Here is a 27301-nt window from a genome sequence, read left to right on the forward strand (position 1 = left end):
CTCAGAGATTTCTTATTTATAAAATTGGCATTTAAGTCCACAGAGACATTTGAATGGCACTGGAAGATGGAAAATACTGACTAATAGATTTCCTTGACTATACCATGAAAAAACACATTTACAATCAGGTAGTTTCCTGTCCTGAAGTTCTACAAAGAAAATCAATTCTACAGTCTTCTCTTGGTCCTTGTTCAGTCTGGAAACAGTAAAAGCGGGCGAGCCCAGTTCACAAATACCCACAATGACTTGCTGCACACAGAATTCACTCTGAGACGACAAAAGTGCTGATGCGTCCGCGTCTCCTCACACGTGGAGGTGTTGAAGACGGAGGCAGACTGGGGAAGATGGAGACTTTATTAGCAGGTCCAGCACGTCGCGCTCCAGTCTGCATTACACATCACACCTGAGTAAAGAGGAGGTAACGCAATCAGATGGAAGGAAAAAAAAAACCAGCCAAGAGCTGGAATCAGCCTGGGTGAGATGCGTCTGTGCGGATCCAGACGGATTCGATGCAGGACCCAGCGGACGAAGGCCGTTCAGTCCTAATTACACAACAACGGAGACGATGAGATCCCTCAAATGGCGAGGTGACTTTTTCTCATCATGATAAAACTGTCAGTCTTCAAAAATGACACGACGACGCCGAGACGGTTTGTCAACGCCGACGTCTCCTCTCATGATTCTACACATTTATCGGGTCCGGACCTCAAACGACTGATCACAGACTGTAAAAAATATCCGTCTCCTGCTGCTCGCAGGGACTCGTTTGTCCTCGCAGGTCTCTTTTCATTTTCTTTTTCTATTTGTTTTGTTTTTTTTACAATTTCTTCCGGTCATGCAGACGTCCTCTCGTGGAGTCCGTGTTTGGTCGAGCGTGCTCGCGCGTGTGTGTGCTGGTGATCACGTCCAGACGGGGAGACAGGCGAGTCAGAAGGTCACAGTGGTGGTGCTCTTGTTCCGAAAGGTCATGGTCTGGATGCTGGAAAGGATTTTCCGCTGGTGTCCTGCCAGGGTCACTCCCATGTGCAGAAGATCCCTGGAACAAACAGAAAAGGAAGACGTGTAAATAATAACGCGCTCACACGGAGAAAAGGGGAGCGAGGCCGGAACTTACTGTGTGCTGATCTGGGCCAGCTGGTCCACCGTGCTGAGGCCGGCCTGCAGGAAACTGTCTTCGTAGCGCTCCATCTTGATGGCCCTCAGCCACTCACCCACTGACGCACAGCCTGACAGAGCCAAAGGTGCACGCTGGTCCAGCAGGGGGTAGGACGGCCTGGGGGACAGTGGGGGGGGGGGACAAAGGAGCAACTTAAACGCACTGTCATCCAATTAATGGCGAAGCGCTTAAATATATCCTGCAGCAACATTCCGGTCCACAAGCTGAGGTATAATCTGACGCTGAGTGACTGACAGGGACAGACAATGGGATTTGTCAGGGGTGGAGCCCACCCCCCCCTGAAGGATCAGCTGACAGCCAGAATGTGGGGAATGGAAGTGTGAACAGCAAGAGGCTGACAGGTCACAGCAGGACGTTAAGTTGGTACATAAAATGGGCGGTGGGAGGCTAATGTCTATCTTGAGACGAGCTGAAGACGCGCTCCCTTCTCCTCTTTCTGCAAATTCCGTGACCTCATCCGAGGCTTCCCGTCAATCACGCAGACTCCACTCACCCGACTCCGTCCTGAGCCACTATTTTGAGCGACGGCGGGTTTCGGATCAGCTTGTCGAGGGCGCTGACGAGGTCGGCGAAGCGAGGCCGTGCCGAGCGGTCCTTCTGCCAGCAGTCCAGCATGAGCTGGTGCAAGTGGGTGGGGCAGTCTGGGGGCGGGGGCAGCCGGTAGTCCTGCTCGATAGCATTGATCACCTGAGGAAGAGATCAGATGAGGTCAGTTTAGGTCTCGTTTTGCTGATATAAACACACATTTCCTTTGTTTTTGTTCCCTCTCTTTACATTAAAAGATCAACATTTTATAACATCAAACAGACTAATTAAAGAATAAATAATTCATTGTAATGATTAGAGGATTAATGAATAATAAAACAAATTGGAAAAGGGTTTTAAATTGGTTTCAATTGACCAGAATTAACCAATTAATCAATAAAACAACTGTAGAGAGCTGCATCTTTAATGGACGTGGCTTAAACTTACATCCTGGTTGCTCATATCCCAGTACGGCCTCTCGCCAAAGGACATGACCTCCCACATGACGATGCCGTAGCTCCACACGTCTGACGCCGACGTGAACTTCCGGAAGGCTATGGCCTCTGGCGCTGTCCAGCGGATCGGGATCTTGCCCCCCTGACAACAGGCGAAAACTGAGGTCATTCCCGGCTCGAACAGGGACGAGTTTTGCTTTTGTGAATTCTTAATATCAAAAAAGGGAAATGCACGGTGGCTAACGAGCAGACGGATGCTAACAGGAGCGCCAACTCACCAGAGAGCTGGTGTAGGTCGGGTCGGAGGAGTTCTCTTGGAGGAAGCGTGACAAACCAAAGTCGGACACCTTGCACACCAGGTTGCTGTTGATCAGAATATTGCGGGCAGCCAAGTCTCGGTGAACGTAGCTCATTTCTGAGAGGTACTTCATGCCAGAGGCGATCCCGCGCAGCATGCCCACGAGCTGGATGGGTGTGAACTGGCTGTCGTTCAGCTACGGGGGAGAAAAGACTCCATTAATGAGCGGACGGGGCAGCGGCGTGTTTCGGGGGGGTCTTTTCTGTATCATCCTCACCCGCAGGAAGGAGTCGAGAGCACCGTTCTCCATGAACTCCGTCAGGATCATCACAGGGCAACTGGCCGTGATGACCCCCTCCAGGTGGATGATGTTGGGGTGCTGGAACTGGCCCATGATGGACGCCTCAGACAGGAAGTCCCGCCTCTGCTTGTCAGTGTAGCCCCCCTTCAGAGTTTTAATGGCCACGTAATTTTCTTTTTTCCCCGGGATTTTCAGGCGTCCTCGACACACCTCCCCAAACTCTCCTGCAGCACAGTACACAAACATACATTTAATGAACAGATCTCACATAAAAGCTTGCTCGCAGCTAGTGGTGCCCTTTCTTTTCAATAGGGAATAAAAACACGTCCAACTCATTGTGCAATTAATTGCTACATTTATGTGGCCACGCTGAATTTTGTCTGATAAAGAAGAATGCAGACACAGACTTTAAATGTCACCGAATTAATTCAACTCTGGCTTAATAACATTTTGGAAAAAGTATTTCACTAAAAATAGAGAGGCGTCGAACAGTGAGAGTGTGTTTGTAAATGGTGGGAAACTCGGGGCCTCACCAGCGCCGATAACCTCCTCGATCTTGACAAAAGAAACATCAATTTCCTTGGCAAATTCTCGCACCGCCTCATTAGGGTCCTCGTAGGTGAAGGGGTCGATATACACCTTGATCCCTGGTAGTGGACAGAATTGTGGGAAAGGAAAAGAACGAGCATTAATACGAGCAGCGACGAGCCCAAGCGCATTAAAAATAGTTCTCTACATATAAATGAGTTGGAGCTCAGCGCTGCGCCTGTGTGTGTCCTTGATTTGTTACCTTGGCCGACGAGGTACTGGTTGTTTTTGTCGCCGAGTTCTGAATCTTTTGCTCGGCTGTGTTTCCTGCAGGCAGGAGAAGAGAGAGCGGGATGAATAATGTGAGATTAGGACGGCGGAGCAGTTATCTAAAGAACGGCTGTTTAGTGGGAATTTTTCAGCCAGCGTTTCTAATGTGATGCAAATTAAAATGGTTTTACAATGTGACTGTTCAGGTGCAAAAACAAAGACGATTGCAGCAGATATGCCCGTCTGACTGGGAGTGAGCTGCGCTGTGGCATTTTGACCCACCTCATGGGCGGAGAGGTCAGAGGTCAGCTGATGGTACAAACCGAGAGTGAGTCCACAGAGACCGATACTGTGTTTGTTTTGGTTCTTAGCCATCGTCAGTGATCTCCCAGGCGTAACAGATGTCCACCTCTGCCCGTCTCTCTGGTTTTGCTCTTTGACACGAGGGGTTCGTTTGTAATTCTGGTCGTGCAACCTCATCTCACTAGCACGGGCACAACCCCTGTAGCTACTGGATTCCTGCCTTCCACAATTTCTCCCCCTTTTCCCACTTCATAGGCCTAAAATAGCAATAATGCACCACCCTCGGTTAGTGGCAGATCTGGGCCTCAGCCGTTGGTTTGTGTGTGTGTGTGTGTGTCTGTGAGTGAGTGTGTGTGTCACAAGGTCACAGCTATTGTTCTTCTGTCCTGTGGAAACAGGGTTGGGACGCCTGCATCCTGTCTCTCCCTGCCCTCTACCTCTATCGTCATCTGTCTCAATCTCCCTCTTGCGCTCTCTCTCTTAGACACACATTTGTGCTTCTATCTTTGTGAGGACTATGAAAACTAAATACCTAATTCTAACCTCAACTTAAACTCAATTGTAACATTAACCTTAAAAAGTACGAACCCTCAAACAGTGCCGAAAACCAACCAAAATGTCCTCACTTTGCAGGTAAAACTTGTATTTAGGTACTACCTACATAGCATGTACAAGAGCACACGCACCTACCCAAACACACACACACACACACCTCTACTTTCTCTCGCTGATGACATCCAGCAGTATTTACTCAAACAATGAAGCCTAAGGAAAATGTCCTAATGAGCAGCACAACTTTTTGCCGCGTAAGCAAAGACATCACGAGCTCGGCTTCGTGTCTGGTGCAGAACAAAAATGGGATGCTTAACAGTGTGTAAATCCACCGTTGATAAGAGACGATTTGTATAAACAAAAGAACAAAGAAGTGCAAAACTGTAAAATTAGGGTCACTGTCGCTGCTTCTCAATTTTCCTGTTTTACATTTCCTGTTATTTTGTCTGCCTCTTTGCCTTCCAAAAGCTGTCATCAGCTGTCTGTCGCTCTGCACCCCTTCTCACCGTATGCAGTAGGCGGCCACAAAGATGAATGTGACGAGAAGCAGGATTCCGGCAGCGATAAGGATGCCAGGGAGCAGAAACTGGGAGTCTTGTCCTGGGCAAAAGACAATATAAAAAGAGGCAGGGGAGGGGAGAGAGTTAGACTCACGCAATGACAAGTAAGGCTGAGAAAATCAGAAAATAAATCATCTGCAGGAAATATAACGACTTCTTACAAGAACACAAGTGATGAATTTCTTTTTCTTTTTTTTTTAACCAACATTCTTTTTATTGTTTTCACCCTATAACAAGAAAATACAAAAACAAACAAAAAACAACACGCACAAAAAAAAAAGACAAAACAAACAAAAAAACCCAGAAAAATACGATTACATGGTATGAACAAACATGTCAACGCCCCACCCCGGCCTTTACAGGTTTTCAGTTTCCTGGTTGGGAATAGTTATGCAGGAAAAAATAAGTCATCGTAAAGCAAACACTTCTGTGATCTTAAATACAAAATACTGCAAAGCACGACTATTTACCTGTCCCCAGGTGCTTCCAACATATGAGACAAGTCAGTGCTCGATACATAGCTGATAAAGGGGTCCCAGATCCGATGGAAGTTATGTTGTTGGTGTTTTATTGTATATGTGATTTTCTCTAGAGGGAGAGTTGAAGATAATTCAGACCACCACCTCTTCACACCTGGGCTACTGATGTTTTTCCATGAAAGGGCTATTACTCTCTTTGCCATTAATACACTTAAATCTATAAATATATGTTGATGTTTAAGCTTCAAATTATCTGGATATAGACCTAATATAAACAAATGTGGAACTAATGGTATTCGAATTTGTAAAATATTTTGAATACATGTTTTATTTCTTGCCAGAATTTTTGTATTTTTATACATTGCCAGATACAGTGGAAAATTGTACCCTTTTCCCTCCCACATTTAACACTGGCACTGTTATATTTGTGAAGTCTTTCTGGAGTAATATATGTTATGTAATATACAGTATGTAATATATGTAATATACTGTATATCAACCAGTTATATTGTAAAATTTTCAGCCGTGCGTTAGTAGATTTTGACTTTTCTATTGAGATGTCCTCCTGCAGATCTTCTCTCCACGCTCCCAGCCGCCCTGCTGATGTTTAAGTGATGAATTTCTAAAAAATACAGCCAGAAATTGATCCCAAAACCATCCTAATGAAGATAAACGACCAGAACATAGAAAAATGTGAAGCGCCCTTCACAACCCCACATGTACTTCTCACCATCGGGGAGTGTGTGGAAGACAGTGGCGGGGCTGAAGCTGCCATAGCCGGCTGCAGTGTGCACCCGCACCTGGACCTCGTACGGCGTGGCCCTGCGGAGGTCCGTCAGCACCGCCTGGTTCCTGTTACTCTCCGTGTGGTGGCACTGGTCTTCACTGCGGCGCTCCTGCTGCGCACAAACACAAGAGTCAGCTGCAGCAACAGATCAGGGGAGTTCTAATCAAGACAGCTTCAGTTTTTAACTTCTAATGCTTTAAATAAACATTGGAACTGAAATGGGTTTGCATGTTATCTCAATATCTGTCACATGCAACACGGACACGAGGACTTTTTCCTGGGAATGCGAAATATATGTAATATTAGTAACAAAATATGCCAAAGAGGTTTTCCTTGATGGAGAAGAAGAGAGAAAGAGAAAACAGGCAGTTTGGGTTCGACTTGAGTTGAAGGACACGTTTGCAGACTGAGTAAATCCACAGTAACCGCGAAGCCGCTCCCGTGTTTACATTTCTTCTCCTGTGAGCGTTCTAACCAGGAGGAATCCACAAACGTGGACATTACTGCTGGACAGCTGAACGCTGGGATGTGCTCTGGGTTCTGACCTTCTCACAGTAGCGGATCTGGTAGCGCAGGATGGTGTAGCGTGGGTGATCTGGGACTGACCAGTGCAGGGTCAGGCTGCTCTCTGTTGAGTCGATCCTCTGGATCAGAGACACCAGCGACGGCACTGGACGGACGGCAGAAAGAACATCAGTACCGCAGGACACTCGGAAAAAACGGACAGCCCCTTTCCTCCTCTTACCGTCATGTGTGGTGGTGATGTTGACGCTTTTACTGGCTGCTTCCTTGCCGCTGAGCTGAGACACCCCGTTCAGTGCCTGGATTGTGAAAATGTAGGTGGCCTGGGGCAGGAGGCCCCAGACCTCCACCCTGCGCTCCACCAGGCCGTGCTGGGCCGGCCGGTAGCTGACGCTGTCTCCGCAGGACAGGCACGGGGTCCCGGCTGCCCTGCACACGGTGCACCTGACAGAATAACTCAGGTCCGTCCTGCCGCCGCTCTCCAGCGGCTCGTTCCACTCCAGGCTGAGCGTGCTGTCGTTCATCTGCGTGACAATGCTGCGTGGAGCTGAGGGAGGTTCTACAGCGGTACAAAAGAAAAGTGGAATTAGGGCATGATGTCTGCATCCCAACCAGATATGTAGGCAATCAAGCCATAGATTCCCCTTTCCTACCAACTGCCGTACGTATGTTGCTGCTAAGCTACCTAAAGGTTTTATTTAGTCTGCAGATGCAGTGGTGGAGCGGAGCAATAACCCCGCAGTGGCTCTGCTGCGCCGCGAGAGCATACGTGTTGCAGGATTTAAGTGGTGCGGTTACATTTGTCTAAAACTGGGCGATAATGATCACCGTCCTCTGAAAATTGTAAGAGGATAGCGAGCGCCTCAAGCCAAGCATAACTAAACAGCAATGCCGCTCAGCCGCCGTGAATGAGTTTCTGTTCCTGCCAAGGAGACGGAGCTCTGCCGCTGAGCCTGCAGCAACTTAAGTGCTAATAATGTTCTCGCTGGAAACCCAAGTGGGGCAACATCGCAGGCAATCTGGATGTGAATGACTTCTGAATATAATGTAAGGAAAGAGGGTGTTTTTTTCTGATGACACATTTTAACTTTGAGAAAGCACATTATTACCCAGCGCTGTCACAGCGGCGAGGCTTTTTTTTAACGGGTAAAAACTCTGCGCGATCACAGATAGCAGTACTTGTTTGCAATTTTCCAAACAAATTAAATTTAGTGGTGTGTACAGTGTAATAAATGAATATATAATAGAAACAGCCAAACAAGCGATTAATAATTAAGATAAAGCGTTTGTAATTAACTTTATCGGTAATTGTTGGATGTACAGTGTTGCTGGCGAGTGTATTACGGAGAACAGGAAGTGTCGACGGTTTTAAGCTGTTCCTGTTTATGACCACTGCGAAAGGGCACACCTAATTAAAAGTCCCTCGCATTCACATAACAAACATGCAGCTGAATTTAAATTCCTGGGGAAAAAAGCCATTGGAGGTGTCGCTGGGGCCATCAATGGCTACTCCAACAGCCCTCCCCTCCCCCAACAACCTGTCACAAAAGAGATGCATCTGAATGCTGAATGCTGTGTGACAATGGACACAAAGGTGTGTGTGGGGGGTGGCTGGCTAAATGACACCTAAGGGTAACAACAACAGAGACGGTGTCTATGAAGTGAAGACCTGAACTGGACAAAAGGAGGTACAGACGCAGTAATTATTTTCCCGCACACTTACTGGTGCACGGGGTGTCGAGAGCATCAGACTTTGCACGCAGGTATCCTGAACGGCACGCGCACACCGAGGCCCCCCTGGTGGTGGCGTAGCTGAATCCCGGACAATTGGTGCACTGGCCCTCTGTGCCCCACTTGAACTGGCCCATAGGACAAGCTGATGAGGACAGGCGGAGACAAGAAGGAAACAAATTAGCCTGCGTTCTGGTTCAGGAGATAACCACTCAAGAGCGCCGCAATAAAAGAGTTCCATCCACGATGCACTAGGGGCACAGAGGTCAGCCTGAACTCTTACCTCCAGTCGCCCTGGTGTTTTGGTGCCAGATGGCTCCAGAGTGACAGACAAAACCACGTAATGAGGGCTATAAACTCACAGGGGTTAGTCCGGTAAGATAAGCCAAGCACTAGGATAGCATATTTAAATAGGAGGAGCAAACGAGTCAATAATAACGACGTAATAAACACAGAATGAGTGACATTAGCATTCTTTAATCAGTCTTATCCTATATTGTAAACGGAGGAGGAAGCGGCTGCTGCTGCTGCCAAAAAACTGCAATATTTATTAAATTTGATGTGGAAGTTCCAGCCTTGGTGCTGAGATAAAGGACTAAAACAATAAACTTTCACACCAAGTGGAGCATTGTTGTAGTCAAAACTTCTTTTTGCGGGGTCAACACACTCGGGACGCTTCGCGCCCTCTGACGTTTTCCACCAGCGGGAATTTCCCCAGTGTGGGAAAAAAGGAGTCTCCGGTGCAGCTGCACATCGCAAAACTTGCATGTTAAATAAATGTTTCATTATATTTCATAAATCGAACGCACACGAATGCCAAAAAATGGGATTATATGACTAATCCGAATGTTTGTGGCTGGTATTCGACAGCTTTCGGCTCAGTAATCTGTGAACGTGTGCGGTAGACTTTCAGGACTATTTATATACTTGAAAGTGAGAAATACTATGAAAGTGATGACTCCAATTCAAGGAATTTGTGGAAGTCTGTTTTGGAATTACTCCAGATGATCCTACACTATTGTAAAAAGTAGCAGAATAAACCAATGCTCTTTGTCAGCTAATTAAATCAGTGGGATTTAGGCAGTAAATTTATATTTAGTGACAGTGTTCAGTAAAGTGTTTGACCCCAAAATGTGGTATTGTTTCTAGGTGGTGCAGCTTAATTAATTCAGCAGGACCTCTATTTCATTTCCTGAAATGATTTGTTTATGAAGGAAATTTCAATTTTGCTTCTTGAGCACTTTACTCCTCTGCTGTGCTGCGTTTATTCCCCCTCAGTTCACTTCAGGGACACACTGGAAATGTCAAACTCTCCTCACCAGAATCCAAATATCAGAAAATCTCTTTTTTTTGGGAGGGGGGGGGTCATTTAAAACTCACACCTCCTACGGAGTTCAAACTTAATCCTGCCTCCAAACGCCGACACGCCACCATGTTTTCTTGAGAAAAAGCCAAACCTTCTTGTTTTTAAGTTTTTGTGCTCAACATTAAATGTGGAGTGATAATAAGTGTGTGCGTGTGCGTGGGGGGAGGGGGAGGGGGCTTATGCATGAGGCTTATTAATTGAACTCATTAGACAGAGCTGCTGCTCAGCTCCTGAGAGAATCTTCCTGCTCCTTCCTTCATTCGTCCTGTTTTTTTTTGCTTTGATGCTCTCAAAGCCAAGTGGTCTTTACCTCCAGCTCCCCCGCCCCCCCCCCCCCCCCCCCCGCCCCCGCTCTTGCTCCTTTCGCCTCCCCGGTCTTCTCGAGCTTCTTCCATCTTAGGTGAACCGCGAGCTGTCGCAGCGGTGAGCTTTTGACCCCGCTCGTCCCTCGGAGGGAAATGCGGATCACCTGACCTCTCTCTGTCCCCTCATTCCTCTGCCTCATTAACTTCCTCCACCTCCTACTTCCTCAGCCGTGCACGCTGAACCCTTTCCATTGTTTTCTTGTTTAGTCTGCCTGCCCCGCTGCCTCTATGGATTTGCTGTATATACATATATGCGCACACGTAGCCTCCTTCTCACCTCTACATCTTGTGTGTCCTTCAGCAGGCTCAAATCCAGGTAGGCAGGCGCAGGAGGTGGTCGGCTGTCCCACCCAGTGGCCGTCCTCCCCGCAGAAAAGCTTAGGTGGCCGTGGTCTGGGCCCCTGCTGGGCGGCTTGTTCCACACACACACCCTGCGCCTCTTGCACCAGAGTTCGAGGAACGGTCTCTGGGAATGAGGACAGCGCGCTGACCAGGGCTGGACACTTCTTGAAGAACACCCTGACAGACAGCAGAGCCATGCAGGCACCCTGGGCCTGAAAGGCCAGGTAGAAACCTCTCTTGGAGAGAGGGCCCAGTTTAAAGGTCTTCATATTGAATTTCCTCTCCCCGCCCTCCCGCAGCAGAAAGTCTGCAGCCACCGTGTCCACCTAAACAGGAAGAAAGGGAAAGGATCTTATGTAAGGGCTGCATTTCAACACGAGGATACGCTCTTATGAAGGACCGGACTGGTTGGTTTTTATGTCTGACACATTTCAGCCGTAGATACCACATGTTTCATATTATTGGGAATGTTCCAAAGCCTACCACGGTGACTTTAGATTGATTTACTGCCTTCCTGCCAGCCATTTGTTACCGTATACTCTGAATGTCAACTTGTAGGGTCTCAAAACTCTAGTTCAGAGAAAGGTAATTCATCACAGGGAACATTTCATCACCTCTATTTTTCCGTCACTGTTACATTATTAAGTTGTAATTTAGCCGGCGAGCAGGGGACCGATTTCACAGATTTTTTTTTTCCAGCTGTGCATTCAAGGGTAGAACAAGGTTTGAAAGAATGAGATGTGGAAGAGCTGAGGAGTCCTGAAACAATGAGGATGTATATTGTTTAATTCCTCAGCCCCTCCAGAGTTCAGCATAAACCAGGTCTCTGTGAACTCCACTCTCAATTACGAGACTTTGAAGATTTGCTAAAATAAGAGAGCGCTACCTTGGTGTACGGGTTCTCCATCCAGGGTGGATAAGAGTAGGTGGCGTCGTCGGAGTCCGTCTGGTAGTAGAAGAGGTTGAAGGTCTCCTTGCAGCTACGGTGGTGGGTGCTGGAGGAACATTCCATCATGGTGAAGCGCAGCTCCACGTAAACCTGAGACGCTCCCTGTCGCTGGATGAAGCCGCTGCGCAGCCAGTGGCTGGTGGAGCTGCCCGTCTGACAGCTGAGGATCTGATATATCCGCACGCTGTTGTTCTCCTCATCTAAACCGCTCACTTCATCCCACTGTGGACCGAGGGGAGACGAAAGGGCCGTCAGTTTGAACGTCAAAGCAACACCTGACCCAGAATAATGGGGATTTTTCGGGTGAGGCTTTAGCCAATTTAATTCTTCTGTAAAAACTTTGGCCGAGGCTCTCACATTAAAATGCTATTCATCATGTTAATGTTGCAGGGTTTTTGGCTCTTGGTTACAGTGCACCTGCGAGGCGCCGTTGGGACAGATCTGGCCTGCATTGGCTCTTGATCCAGTCCCAGTTTGAATGTGGGTTATTAAATCATTGCTCCTGCTGAGCGGCAGCCCAGATAGCGGGACTACAAGTCACACTTGTCAAACAGAGCACGCTGGCATCTCTTACCCTTCAAACACGCTCTTAGACGAAAATACAAGAATACAGAGGGGATATTACAAATATTTATGAAGTGAAACTCTCCACAGAAAAGTACATTTGTTGGTGATCCAACTGAAACAGAAAGAAAAAGGCTTTAATGTTTGACTTCTGAGGCTGCAGCAAACATGTTCACCATCGCTGTGCTCCCCAGAGTGGGAAACGAGCAGGAAATTAACATACTTGGGGCAGAATTTAGCAGATTTGCTGAACTTGAGGCTCAGAAAATTCAGTTATGTAAATATGTAAATCTTTAAAAATCCATTTGCAGCTGATGTGTTGAGCGAGGCAGAATACTGGTTGGAATGAATTACAGTGCGGCGGAGCACCGAGAGCCAGGTTTGCATCACTTGGAGGGAGCGTTTCCCCCTTTAATCCTAAAAAATAAATACTATGGACTGTGGCAGCACATTTTTCTCTCGACAAAATATTTTCTGTGATGATGATGCACAAAATATCCCACAGGGGCCCATCTGGATTTGACAAAAAAGTCCTCTGAAGCAAAACAGAGAGACTCATGAATCAAACCCTTTTCACACCACAGATTCTGTAAACCAATAAGACATGTTAATACATCATTCCAGTTATCACAAACACTGGATTTATTAAACATTACAGTTTTGTTTATGTTAGGTCAACCCAATTAAACCGCCTCTACTGCTGTGAAAAACATATTATTTAGATTTTGAGTATTTCAAGAACTGGATTCCAGCATTTACATCTAAATTGGGCCGCCTGCTGCCAAAAATACAAAGTCGTCTGAACGTCTTGATAAAAGCTGCATTTGTTAAGTGTTTCCTTCCACTTCCAGAGATCTTCCTGCCCGCGCCAGAGGGTTCTGGTCACCGACGCTGCTGGCAAAACTACCCCAACAACCGGCGCTCAGCTGATCAGATTACAAATGTGTGTTTTTCTGGCTCCTGCATCTGAAATTATGGGCAGCTAGTGACTTCAGCTTCAAGGCTGATGGAACATGTTAAAGCATCTGCTTCCAATATGCGATGAATCCCACATTTCTCTCCGGCTTCCCTTTATTCTGTCAGTTATCGGCCATATAAGAAACTCTTTTATTTCCAAGGCAACAAAGGAACAGCTGGAAGCCAAAAGATCCCCAGTCATCACCAAGTCGGCGTTAGTAATGCAGATTAGCCAGGATTACATACCTCAGGTTTGGAGGTGGAGTAGATGGTCCATTTGAGATCAGAAGTCTCTGTCTTGGTGTTCATCAGGACCTCTGAGGGGAGAAATGTGAACAGAGAGAGATTTCTCAGCATAGGTTATAAAAAATAACAACACATTTACATAGAAATAAATTCTGTCCGAGTCCTGAGCTGTCTGACGGGCTCTTCAGGGCGGATGTCAGGTTGAACCTGAGGAAAATGTCCATCAGGGAGATACCAGAGGCACGCCTGTAGACACCTGGACCCACTCTGCTGCAAACTATGATTACAAAATGAGTGAATTTCATTTTGGGTTTTTTTTATCTACCACTTGAAGACATGATTCCAGTCTCATCCAAATCCAGGAGGGTTGGGAGAGCGGATGGGACAGCCCCCACTGTCTCTGATGAAGTAGTGTTTGTGCGGACGGGATGAGGTTTCGCTAACAGACCCGCTTTTAGAGCCCTACTTGTTCTCCACAGCTTCCTATCGCAAGGGTGCGGCGCTTGTCTTTTACCAATAAACAGGATTTAATGTTCTTCTCCCCAGTCTCATGATCAAGGAGAGCACCTGCAGGAGAATGGGCGCCGGAGGAAATGGGGGCTTCGCTCTGACTTTATCACCGGGGTCATGAAGACATTTTGTTGAATTAGGTACAGGATATAAAAGTCTGGTGGTGACACACACACACACACACAGACACACACACACAGAGAAAGACCGGATCTGTCTGCACTTTAAAGAAAAGCTGTAATTTTCTGAAGTCTCATTTCTGCTTTTGTAAATATGAAATCTGCTCTGTGTACAACGCTGCCTGAAACGCAGCACGCTGAGTGAAACTTCCACAAGATACACACATGTAAACGGCTTTAATCGGGGGGGGGCCGCGGCCCTCAAACAAATGTGCCGTCTGTACCTCCTACGTGTTTCAATATGTTGTTTTGCTGGTCAAAACATCTGCTTTGAATCTGCACTAGTTTCATTCAGACTGAATCATTCCATCTGTATCAATAGAAATGTGTGTGTGTGTGTGTGTGTGTGTGGGGGGGGGGGGGTCTGCTGACCCCGTACTCTCTAAATAATACTCCTCTGTTGGTTAATCAACTCAGGGGAGGGAAATCACATTCATGATAAATACACTGTTTATGTCATCTATCAAGACTTGAGACTTCCCTGATCGCCTCTTTTATTTCATCAGTAGTAACTTGGCCCTCAGTCTGGGAATATTTATCAAAATATTATTCTAACTTCTTTCAAAAACACATCTCATTATCGGCAATAAGCCACTGAAAACAGTGAAGCCCAGATGATGTGCAAAACTGCATTGGATGGAAACCTGGAGCCAAAAACATTAGCGGGGTCTCAGCGTGTCGTAGCTGCTCCGCTACACAGCTCTACACACACTTGTAGTATTCCACAGAAATAACTCGGCCACCTACAGTTCCCAAACTCTGGGATCCTCGCTGAAGTGAGAGCCAATCACTTCGACCACTTACCAGCAAACGTCGCAATGAAATGCACGCGAAGGCGCGCGGAAAGCTGTGCGACGTGAGCCGCCGTCCCACAGCCGACTCCGTTGCTGCTATTGTGTGACGCTAATGAAACTGCTAAAGATCAGATCAGGGAGGGCGTCAGCTCGATACAGAGCAGAAACTAGGTCCTCGGTCCTGCTGCAACGCCTGAATACAGCATCAAGGTGGTTTTCATTATGGGCTTGTTGCTCCATCGTGCTTGAAGTAGACAGTAACTTTTTAGCTCTCCCCTGTGACTTCAATGAATTCTGGATCCCACCTACGAGGAATTAATAACAGCATAAAATAGGAGTGTGGCGCAGTTCAATAGCCTGCATGAGTTTGATAACGTGATCAGAACGTCCTCCTCTGTCTCTCTGCTATCCTTGCATCAGACCACCTATTTTAATCCAGAATAACGAAGAGAGGGAGAACAAGTGGCGTGAAACAGCTGTCATCTGCGAGCGCTCCACTCCCTGCGACTATCCCTGGTTTTCCATAATGGTGTCAATGATCACCAAAATCCCAGTTCTGCATGTCTATGCACGACACGTGCAGAACTGCTCCCCTCCGCTGAGCCGATTGGGTGCGAACGAAAGCTGTGGCTCGACGTCACTAATTCTCTCGGTTGCGGGTAACTGTGACTTTTAATCAGTGATCTTAGTAATCAGTAATCTCCCCCTGTGTTACTTGCTCTTTCTTTACAACCCCCTCCTTTTTACTCTATTCAAACTCCCTGTCAGGAAACACAAGCATGCCGCCCCGCTCCACTTCAAACCCACCGAAACCCGCCAGCTTAATAAGAAAAACCTCAGGTGATGAAGAACAAAAGGAGGTCTGGAGAGAACTGAGGGAGGAGTGGATCAAGAGGATCATTGGAAAGGTGGTTTCCCTGCATTAGCCCGCCGCGAGTTCACCGTGGCAGACTTTAAAACACCTCCGGAACGTTAAGGTTTCATGTTTGGAGGCTGCCTGATCTGCTTTCATGCACACCTGCCTCGGCTTCAGGTTAGGGAGTTTTATTTTTTTACCAGTGAGATGGAAAGAAAAATCACCACCTCCACCGAATAATCACAGTCGCTGGTGCTCTATCATTAAGGTTTATGAGACAGGATGCACCGCTCCGTGTTTCTATTCTGTGCATGCAGGGCCTTGCCCTCCGCTGAAGCAGACCCAGATTCAAGCCCTGTTAGAGGAAGCTGGCGTTTCCCCACATTCTTACAACACTGGAGGCCACCCACCCCCCGGAAAGTTGCCCCCAGCGCTCAAAAATGAAAGAACAATGAGACGTCGTCATTTGTCCGTATTTAACATCCCAAACAAACGGTTGTACAGTAATTACCCAAACAATCATCCGCATTAGGAGACACTAGAGAAGTCTAAACAGATCCTGGCACTGGCAGATGGGCCGTGTCAGCCCGAGGCAGGGAATTAGAATGATAGTTAGCCATATTTGTTAAGCATTAAATAAACAGCCGTCCATATTTTTGCTTTTACTGCCTGGTTTTAACATTATTCACGTCCTCTTGTTAAAGAACCACAATGGGAAGGTATTAGTTTTCTGACTGAAAGGTAGACGGAGGGTGTTGTACACGGAGGGTGTTGTACACGGCGCTCCTTTGAAATGTAAAACTCAACCTTATTTTTCCACAAAGCTGTGCTCTGTGTGTGTGTGTGTGTGTAGGGGGGATAAAGAAAATATCTGACCCTCATTTTCTATACAGCTCTTCAGACTTTTTTGTATGACCTCAAAACCCAAAGCGGAACCCATTTTCTCTGGACTGGACTTTGTTGACAGACTTCTCTGGCCAAATCTTTCCATTTTCTCACAGTACTGAAGCGTCCTTCTGGATGGAGCGTGATCGGGAAATTATAGGACAGTGATCATTTTTCCCGCTTCTGAAATTAGTCCTCATTTTAATTAAAGTGCCAATTACCCTCGCGGAGCTAGAGGAATTGAGATGGGGTTAGAAGGGGGATAATGGAAAACGGGAGATGCTTGAGGGGGAAGTGGTGCGTCAGATTTACAGTTGATTGATGTATGAAAAACAGGCCGTTGTATTTGCTAACATCTGCAGCTACCTTCGAGCTTTCGTTGCTGTTCATCTTGGTAAGCTAATGTGAAACAAGGCAGAAAACATCCCACACATGTAAGGCTTCATTTGCACTGTTATTATTATTATTGTTATTGAGACAGGATGAATTACAGATGCAGGAGCACAGCAGCTGTTTGACCTGTGTTACACGTAAAGATCAGCCTTCATGATCAGCCACCATCGGTTTCTTTGATACGAGAGATTATTATTTCAATTTGAAATAAGTTTTGAAGGGAGTAGAGTTAAAACCAGAAGGACACTTGAGAAACTATTTTGTGGTGAATTTCCAGAACTTACTGTGGACAGAAGGAGCCTTTTCTAACACTGTTTACTTTGGATTCTACTTTTCCTTGCTAGGTTCAGGAAATTATCTTAAAAGCTAATTATTAATGTGTCAAAACAGTTAATCTCTCCACAGCTGTCCTGGGCTCAATCATTCATCCTTCCCAACAAAGACACAACTGGGATTTTCTATTTTTCTCATTTTTTGGGGGGTAAGAACAGAATAACCTCATTTCCTGTAATAATCAACTTTCAATATTTTTAACAGTTGCATCTATTTCAACGTGTTGATTCCAAATTCACACATGGCTGAATAGCACCGGTGTTTTTAATAACGTTGTCTCTATTAACATTTGTTTGATGGATTGCAGCCAAGACTGGAAAGTTTGCTTGTTTGTTTGAATATTAAATTTATACATTTGTCCTTATGGAGATCACATTCATTATGACCGATTGTGCTTATTAACAACCTTTTCCAATGTGTTAACACCAATAATAATGGAAGGCGGTGGCACTGGAATACAATTTAAAATAATGTCCCAGTTTAAAGGTAGTTTCCAATGCTTGTGTGTGCGTGGGAACATGAAAAGCAGGTGTGTGTGTGTGTGTGTGTGTGTGTGTGTGTGTGTGTGCGTGCGTGTGTGTGGGTGTGTGTGTGTGTGTGAAAACAGTGTTTGCTTCTGTGGCAGAGTGGTGTCTGGTAAGATTAGACACCAGCTTCCTGTAGTTCCTGTCTACTTCCTGGCAGGATTCTCATGGACCATCACAATGTGGGCCACTGTTTAACTCCTGGTCTCCTGAATAACAAAGGCCCCTTGTGGCACGTGTTGATGAGCTCAGCGACGTTGAAGGACAACAGAAGATAGCGATTAAGTGCATCAAAGCCAGGCGGAGAAGACGTGTTAATATTTGACACTTTTCTTTGTCTCCTTTCTTGCATGTGAATGCAGGTTTCTGCTGGTCCCAGGACAGGATGCGCATGAGGGAGGAAGCGTCGCTCTGGACAGAAACCAAAGTGTCGGGACTGAAACCTGCTGACCCGCAGCACTGAGCACAGCACAGGCACCCGACCTTTGACTGTTACAGCTGAGGTCCACACAGAATCACCACTTCACAGGATGATTACATGAAGCACGGCTGGTGCTTTCACCCCAGAACCATTCTCCATGGGGGAGGGAAGGGGGGGGGGGGGGGCTTTAAGTGGAGAGTTTGCCTGGGAGGTCAAAGTTTTTATTTTTAATTTACCTTTGCCAATAATAAATGCATTGCGATGCTGCAGCCGTTTTCAATCTGGCTGTTGCTCATCTGTGCTCGTGCTCGGATCCCCTTTAATCCCCCCCACTTCTTGCCGGGTATTAAACAGGAATTCATAAGAGTGTCTTTGTGGAGGAAAGGATTAAACAAAAAACAGAAGTCGATTAAGACACCAGCACAGATGATTCATTTCCTTTATTTAACGGGTATATTGACTCGATCAGAAATATATAAGCCTGGAGCTCTATACATTTTTGAGTGTAAGGTTAAGAGGATGGGAGAGGCTGGCTGGGCCGCTTATATCAGCGCCTACAGGTGATAGGTTCTAATCCACATGTGGTAGCTGCTCAACAACAACTGTGAGTGGACCAAAAATTCACAGAGCTGAGGCCAAAGTGTCACGTTCCCAGTTTCTGGGAACTTTTTTGCAGGGTTTCTCCTGGGGGGGGCATGGTGGAGCCATGCCTCAGCCACAGGTGGTGCCGGGGACTGGTGCACCTGCAGACACTCGGTAATCAAGCCACCTATTTATGGACTGTTCTCACGGTTGGCCAGCGTTGGCGTGTTTTGTCTGATTCGGAATACCCCGGCTATACCCTCCTGGACTATCGTGAGACTTTTTCCTTCGTGGATAACTTTTGAAACTCACCTCAACATTTGTACCCTCTTCTGGTTTCTAATATTTTTTTCTGCCCCCTTTGTTTACACAAAACTAAATCTCCCCTGCAAATGATGGTTATCAGAGGCGACTAAATACCGAGAACAAATCCATCTGAAAGCGGCACGTAAAATAAAAACCGCATTACTTATTTAACATTTTATTGTACTCGCCTCCTGCTGCAGAGGCCGAGAGCAGTTTGAACAATGGTCACATATTGATTGGTTTCATTTTGCAGGGACAAACCAAATTAAGGGCTCTGCACTTTTATTCTAAAGTATTGAGGCATTAGGGCCACATTTGCTTTAACTAAATGAAACTTTAACTGTATCTTGTTCTAATGTCAATAATCATCATAAAAATATGAGCAAATGGTGCCGCAAATGAACATGAAATGATTTTCTTCAATCTATGAACAGAAATTGTGAAATGAATGGATATAAAAGCTCAACAAGCTGCCAGCTTAAACTGGCACGAGCCTGCTCTAGATCACACACGATACCAGCGGTCAAATCTCTTGTTTCTGCATTCATGGCATGCTGACAGTCACATTCTGGCATTGCATCTATTAATAAAGCGGTGGAGGCTTTGAGGGGCGCAGAGGGACGCGTGGACAGCACATTTCATCAGTTTGATCTGGAAAAGGCCAATAGCTGCGACTGGCCTGCTCAAAGCAAAAGATTTTACTTTTGTTAACGGCAACTGCACAGAGGGAAGGAAATGAGCTTAGAGAAGCCATAAATTACAATAAACCTGGGACGAAAAAAAACCATTGAGATTGGGAAATGACCCACTACGCTTTGATTCATCACATAGTCAATGTGCCGGCAAATATCTGAGCAACCATTCTGGATCCTGGGATTCAGCTAATGGATGTTTCACATGCTCAGTTATGTAATAGGAATGGAGAAAGCATCAATTATCTGAGGAGTGTTTCTTCCACTAAAGCACCATTATCCCGTTGACCAGGTTCCAGCTCCGACGGGTTAACTCATATACTTCCCTGCTCTCTACCGCGGGGCTCCGTATTGCACATCCCCCCCCCCCCACCCACCCAGTGGACCGAGCCAGAGACCTGCTCGGAGCTGTGTGTCATCACAGCAGAAACATCAATAGAGGACGAGAGTTACAGGCTTGTTTGGCACCCTCCGTCAAACCCTGAAGAAGATATCCATCTTCTCGTCTCCTCTGGGTCCGCGGGGACCGCTCTGGTCAGGGGCCGACATCCCGCAGGGTGGAGAAATCTCAGATGATCTTCCTAATCAGCGGGAGACTCTGCAGCAGCTGTCTTTGTTGTGTCCAATAATTGGAGCAGAGAGATTGCTGGTTAAATAGCTATAGATTAGCCATTAGCGAGCTCCTGGCTTGTGCTGTGCGATCACAAACAGGAATAGATTGAGCTTAATTATAAAGTTGTGATGTGTCTGTTCTCATACAGGGCTGAAAGGACTCAAACAAATGCAGCACTGGAATGAGCTTGGATTCAAAAACGCCAACCTTTATAAAGCGCTAAATGAAAAACCATCCATCCTGTTCCAAACCTGTCTGATTATGAGAAGAATCCAATCGCCTCGCACTCAATCCGCTGCTATACTTAACACATTTGCTAAATCTAAATCAACATTTCAGTCATTTTTGTCTCAGTGGTGGGGGGGGTGGACGTGGGGCAGAGTGACTAAGCTGCTGTGGGTGGTGGACAGCTTGAAGGTAACAGTGCAGACATCGGCTAAATAAACCATAAGGATTGGCACATCTAAGTAAAGATACCATAAAACAGACTCAGAATATTCTCCTCGCTTCCTTTTTATATTCAAATGACAGCAGACACTCCGAGAGCTAATTCCGCTCATCAGTGTTCGCCTGCAACCATCTGATGGTGGTTTCACACTTCCTGCTTCCAACAGACCGCAGCTCGTCTTAACAGAACTCCCGAATTCTGGAGTTTCTACTTATTATGACCTGAAAACAAAGAGGTCAAAGAGCGGCCGCACCAGGTTTAACTCGTACGTGAACCGAGATCCGCGATTTCTTTGGGTCTCGGTTCACTTACGAGTTAAATCCGCCACGGTTCACATCAGCGGGACTGAAAATGGGGAACCAGAGAGGGGAGGGCAACCAAAGCACACATCTAAAAAAAAGGAGACTAGCAGAGGTAGAAGAAGTTGTAAAATGTCTCGTGGGCAGCCGTGGAGAAGCGAGAGGATACAGACGCTCATTATTTTTGGTTAGAGGACGACATATCGCACTGATCATATCATGTCGAGTGTCTGCATGTGGCAGTTGCCTCTAAATTGAGAATAAAGTTCGGTTTTCCTCGGAGCACAAACGGCGCCGTCATCGTCTTTCCTCCCCCAGCACCAGGACTGAAATCAGTCGCTCCGTGGTTTGGATTTGAAAACCACACTTGGGTCCAGTCTCAGAGAACGGATTGTGTTCAGTAACATCGAGTTACCCGGTCGTCTCTGAAGCCATGTCGACAGGACAGAACATGGAGTGAAGCACATTTGGAGTGTGGCAGTCCCTAAAAATACCACCACCCTGCTGCACCCGTCCAAAAAAAAGGTGGCGATGCCTCGTTGACTAACGCGACCCACTCTTCTCGCAGCCTAAAGCCCGCAGCCATGTGAAAGGTGGCCGGTGAACAGGGATGTCTCGGTTACGCCGTGTGTAGCAGCGCCCGCTGGCCTCAGCGCGTATATGAAAGCAGCCCCAGCGAGCGGCGTGGAGGCAAACATACACGTGTTCTCTGGGCCGCGTTCAAAAGGACTGAATTGCATTTTAACTTAAAACAGGAGGATGAAGCAGGAGATGTAGGTCAGCCTCTGACGCAGGGAGGAAAATATCCCGAACTCAAGCTGAAATACGTCTACCGATGCACGCGTCAGGCGCGGATTTTATTTTATTGGTTTTTTTTCATGCATTAAGGTTGCCTTAATCAATTCTTGCACATCCAGCCTCAGACGTCCCGCCCGCCTCGTGTTGCTGTTCCCTGCAAGACTTCAGTCTATTTTTGAACCGAATTACGAAAACATCACAAGGCAGAAGACAACAATGGCGCGGAGAGGCGCGTCGCTAACGATTGTTGCTCAGCGGGCTTCAAAAAACAGCTGTGATTAGAGTGCTAGATAAATGAAAAAGATGGACCCGACATAGATCGCTACGGAACAGTTGTCGTCTAATTGAAGGTCCTTTTAATCCCTTTTTGTAATGGCACGTTCAGCGCATCACCTGTGTCTCAAACGCCCGGTCCCAGGTGTGCACGATTACAGAATGCAAATCGGTTCTATACCTGCTCTGCTCATTATGCAGCGTGCGGATGTGCACCTACTTTCACCCCCTCTTGCCATCCCTCCTTGCTCTCTATATTTCCTGGACTTGTACCGGTTCCCCCCCCCGCCCCTTCTCTCCTTGACTTACTTCAAAGAGACCCCCCCACCCCTCTAAAAGTGCCATTCTCCTTGGTGCTTATGGCTGATCGGCTGTGGCCTCATTCCCTCTCTGCTGCAGCCTGCCCCCATTGTGTCCCACTCTCTGCACGGCAACGTGTGGGTGGAGGACAGACTGCCTCTCCAAACCGAGTGCCTGACATGGATGTATGGGCTGAGGGCGGGGGTGCATCCGCTCCACGAGCTGAACCATCATCCACCTGCAATTCCCCGCTGCCATATGCATCCTCGGTGAGAGGGCGAGAGAGACACGGACCGGGGGTACTTGTGGCACTCTGCTGCCTGTTTAACTCTTGAGGAAGCTAATCATGGGATTGAGGTGCTGTGGATGATGGGCTACAGGCTTCCAGAGGAGGGGGGGTTGCTTTAAATGCAAATCCTTTTCTTATAAAAATCGGTTCCGTTTAAAGGGATTTCTGGGGAAAGAACCACACTGCCACGGCAGGGGAGACAGTGAGCAAGGGAAAACAGCACAGTGCGCGTCAAACATCAAGGAGAGAGAAGACGTGGAAAGAGTAGCAAGAGAAAAGGCAACATGTCTGTGAAAGAAGGGATTGAGGCTCAAGTAAGGCCCCTGAGATAAAAACATCCATTCTACATTTGAGACATTTCGGTGAGGGTGAGTTTGGATTCAGAAGCATTATTCTCTTCATCGCTCTGGTTTTCAGACCGAGGATTCAGGAGGTGACCGGATAAAGGAGATTAGCAAAAAATGCAAGATTGTCCTGTTGTTTTTTTTAAAAAAAAGGTTCTTAGTCTATGTAAATTTAGAGTGAATGCTTTATTCTTTGGGTAGATCGAAGTAAATTAGATTTTCCGCACAAAAGAGATGCTGCTTCTCTTCTGCCGAAACTCTGCATCCCGGCACAAAGATTCACTTAATAGTTTAGTTATCACATCAAATGTAATAGTATGGAGAATGTCTTATACATGCTCATCTCTTGAAAACATGAAGCTAGAGCGGTACGTGGAGTGTTCCGACTTTAAGTGCTAAAACATTAGAACATTTCCGTGAGGGGAAGCGTGATAAGGAACAGACCGCTGCTCCTGAAGTGATGGATGAGGCTTCACTCCCCTTCCCTTCAGCAGAAGTTAACAGACAACCAGGCGTGCTTATGCTAACAAAACCACACTGGCAGATGCACAATGCTAAAAAGATGATTTGTACATACGAGGCAGCAGCTGCACGAATGGTAACTAACTGTATCGCAGACAACATCGCCCTCATTGCCACTGTGCTGAAGGATTTATAATGCTGTAAAACGCAGCAGTGCCGAGTAAAAGCCTGCAGGGCCAAAATAAAGAAATTTGCTAAAAGGACGCTGCCACTACCAGACTGAGGATGTTGAAAGCCATTTTTGATACTGGTGACACGAAAGGCGCCAAATTAAACAGATCATTATTTGAAAGCCAGCATCTTTCCCCTTTAATGCACTTTGCTTTATTGGAATTTGGCTGAAAATCAGGGCTAAAAATGCAACTGCTGTCATGGAGGCCTACGTGATTCAAACACCAATGTTTTTATTCATCTTCTATTATTACGGCTAAAAATTGGGAGTTGTAGGTGCCCAAAGGTGGAAAAGCCAGCAGCCTTTTAGACACAAACAGCTTGTTGCCATGTGTGGCAGCGAGAAATTGCATGTGGAAGGAATTTTAAAGGGGTGTGGGGAGGGGAGCCAACATTGGTAGATCGTAGGTCACATCTGGGGGGTGGAGGCTGAAAACCTGGCCAGATACACGAGATTATTTCCACGTACACTCACCTCCATTACTAATTTTCACCAAAGCTCGCTATGAATTTCCCGCCAACGTAATTATCTGATCAAGAGGTTCATGTTTTAATCTTCCTGGAGACAGAAGAGAGATCCGTGTGCTGAGCGAGCAAGTGGTGTGTGTAAGAGAGTCATTTATCCTTACGTTGGAAAAGGAGGAGATTTGGCAGCTGGAAGCTTCATCTACCCTCCCATCAGTTCACTACGGAATTCGGTACAAGGTGAAGAACAAGAGGGAGGACGATCCGGAGCATACTGGCTGAGGAGCGGCCCATTAACCAATGTGGAATTCTGACATCTTGTTCACACTTGGCAAGACCCAGATGTTCCGGAGTGGGTCGACAAGGCACGTTGACCCTTGTCCATGGTGCGTCTGCTATTCCCATCCAGCCCGTGTTGCACCTGCATGCAGAGCAGGACGAATCGCGGACGGAGGCAGGTTTGGTGTCGGAATGCTCCTGCCACCGACAGCTGAAAATTTATGTCGCGTGTTATACGAGGGAAGGATAAACAACTGGAACTAAAGGCAAACATCCTCTTCATTTTTCTTCTTAGCCGAGCCAAGGTGCTTTTGCTTTGGGAAGCAACAGGGACCGTCCCCGCCAGTGACCTTTGGAGCCGATTCGGGTCAAAGAGTCTGCAGCTGAAACGTCCCTCTTCAGCCTCAGTGGTCTGGGAAAATCCCACAGTGCACGAAAAAGTCAACAGTTTTTTTCCCCCCTTGTAGGGATCAAGACTTTGGGTCGACGTGGAAATTCAGAGTTTTCTTTTGGGGTGTGTGCACAAGTGGTGAGCCCGGGCTCCAAAACACTCCACATGAAACCTTGCGTGAACACACATAATGCAGCACATCCTGCAGAAAAAGGAGCTCTGGCATCAGCAGATCGGGAGTCCGACCTCAAACCAGAGGCAGATGACAGACCGAAATTCCGGCCACAGTGCCTGACTGGTCATGCATGTTCACGGCGTTCCTGTTTACAGGGACCACTGATTGGAGGGCATCGAGAAAGGAAAAGTTTCATTGTTAGAGTGCTCATTGTTGGCACTGCATATTTATTTTCACAGTCACCAACATCGGGAATCGCCCGAAGAAACAAGTGTCGCGTCCCCGTTCTGCAAGTCTGTGTTTGCACATCCGTTCTATCGATGCCAAAGTAAAAAAGGCAAATGAAATCAACCGTGGCGCCGCATAAGGCTTCAGCATCTACCGGGAGAAAGCACGGCGAGAAATAATGAGTAAAGAAAAAAAAAGCAGCATGCATCCTCAAGCAGTTGGTGCTTCTCAGAGCCCGGCAGAAAAAAATAAACTGCAATAGAAAGATATCCTTTAATCCCTCGTGAAACACAGACCTGCTATTTGTTAAGACCGTTTTCTTCTGAAAGCTCTTTTCACAGTTTCCTCGGCAAAAACAAAGGCGCATCAACTTAAAGATGACTCAAACGTCGTGAAATGTTCCCTAACAAAGCCGCTAAAACATGGAGACGTGGTGGGAGATGCTGAGTGAATAAACACCCCCAGCCTGACGATGCTTTAATGTGCCTGTGTGGCTCAGGGCTTCCCGTGTTTAGGCAAATTACCCAGAAACTGGTCCTCTTGTTATGCCAATGGTGCGGAACTATAAACAAGTCTGGCCAAACAAGCTAAAAGCCTGATATTTTTCACCGTTTCCTTCTAAGACATCACATTCCCCCCCCCCCGGCTGGTTTCTGACTGCTAATCCACGTCAGTTTGTTTGTTGGTGCAGATGAAGGGGGCAGAAATTGATCAGTTTTTCCGGGATGTCAGCTGTTTTCCCTCAAAGCATCAAAGCGGCTCGCACCGCCGCCACCACAGAGAGCACATTAGACATGTATTAGCCTCAACGCACCAGATGTGTTTTATTGGTTTCAGGGTGAATTGGTTGAGTCCCCAGGGTGCTTTTGATGACTGGGGAGAGAAAACTAATAGTGACTGCGTCTAGGAAATGGCCATCCTGAAAGGAATCAATGTTACTTTTTTGGTGCAAATTGAACCTTTTTTGAGGAGCATATAAGAAACAGCGAGTCAATTAAGGAAAAGGAGCAAAGGGAATATGTCAATAGTTGAGTTAATGTCGGTCAGATGGAGAGTGTTTGGAGGAAGCCCATCAGAATCCTTTTAAATGGCCTATTTGGTTTGGTTGCATCTTCGGGGAGGAAGAACTGCAACCACAGGAAAGTCTAAGCATCATCAGACTTACCTTCCTCTGCAGAAGTCCGGAGAGTCCAGTGGAGGAAGATGCAAGGCAGGAAGAAAACGCTCCAATGTGTCAGCTCCATGGCATCAAACGCCGACAAAACAACAGTTCAAAAAGGGATGTGACAAGTGGAGTTCGGCTGTGCAGTTGAGATTTAAAGTGGACTTTAGAGCTTCACACGTCGGTGGAAACACTGCAGTAGAATAATTTAAAAAATAAAAAAAGAGACTTCAATGCCAGCGGGTACACCGAAACTTCCCTCAATTGTCCAACTTCAGGTGGTGAGAGTCAACGAATTAAGAAAGAACAAATTGACTGGCCCGATTCTCTTCTGTCGGCACATGAGTTGCGAGGTTGAAACTTGCCTCCGCTGCCTTAATGCGCTCTTTGTGCTCCACACGACTTCTTCCAAATTCAGCCCTCCGGCTCGACGAGCGAGCAGACTCAATCAATCCACACCCCGGGCTCCTCAGTGCATCTGCTCATGCCGGGGATGATCCTCCTCACCGGTCGCTGCCGAACTACCTCCGCATTTTCTCCAGACGTCCAGGGGAAGGCATCGCCGGCAGGTGTTTACCTGCCCTCTTTTCTCCCAAAAATATTCGCCTCGAAGGGGGAAAAAAATGCACAAAAGGTGGCAGGGATGTTGCGCAAGACGCCTCTGACCTGGCCTGGATGGAGAGTTTAATTAGTCTGAAACTGTCAGAAATGTCTACTTTGTCCTCCGGGCGAGGGATGCGGTCTGGTCTCACGGCGGGTATCAAAAGTTGTGCGCAGAAGTAGCTCGTAAAG

At 46.8% G+C, this 27301-nt stretch overlaps 1 protein-coding gene across 2 annotated transcripts; it reads right to left on the minus strand.

Moving 5' to 3' along the window:
* On the minus strand, positions 1-27301 carry ephb4a (eph receptor B4a). 2 transcript variants are annotated; one of them, XM_003971264.3, is made up of 17 exons: positions 26513-27301; positions 13278-13348; positions 11448-11732; positions 10497-10887; positions 8481-8633; positions 6981-7316; positions 6781-6905; positions 6179-6344; positions 4916-5009; positions 3547-3611; positions 3290-3403; positions 2733-2980; positions 2436-2651; positions 2150-2299; positions 1671-1864; positions 1115-1273; positions 1-1036 (listed from the first exon to the last, which is right to left on the minus strand). In XM_003971264.3, exons 1-17 carry the CDS (start codon positions 26589-26591, stop codon positions 928-930), a joined length of 2955 nt encoding a protein of 984 aa, XP_003971313.3. In that variant the 5' UTR covers positions 26592-27301; the 3' UTR covers positions 1-927. The 2 variants fall into 2 exon arrangements, with proteins under 2 accessions (XP_003971313.3, XP_011609883.2); XM_011611581.2 differs by having other exon boundaries at positions 6179-6347.

This window comes from Takifugu rubripes, chromosome 15 (genome assembly GCF_901000725.2).
Source record: "Takifugu rubripes chromosome 15, fTakRub1.2, whole genome shotgun sequence".
NCBI lineage: Eukaryota > Metazoa > Chordata > Actinopteri > Tetraodontiformes > Tetraodontidae > Takifugu > Takifugu rubripes.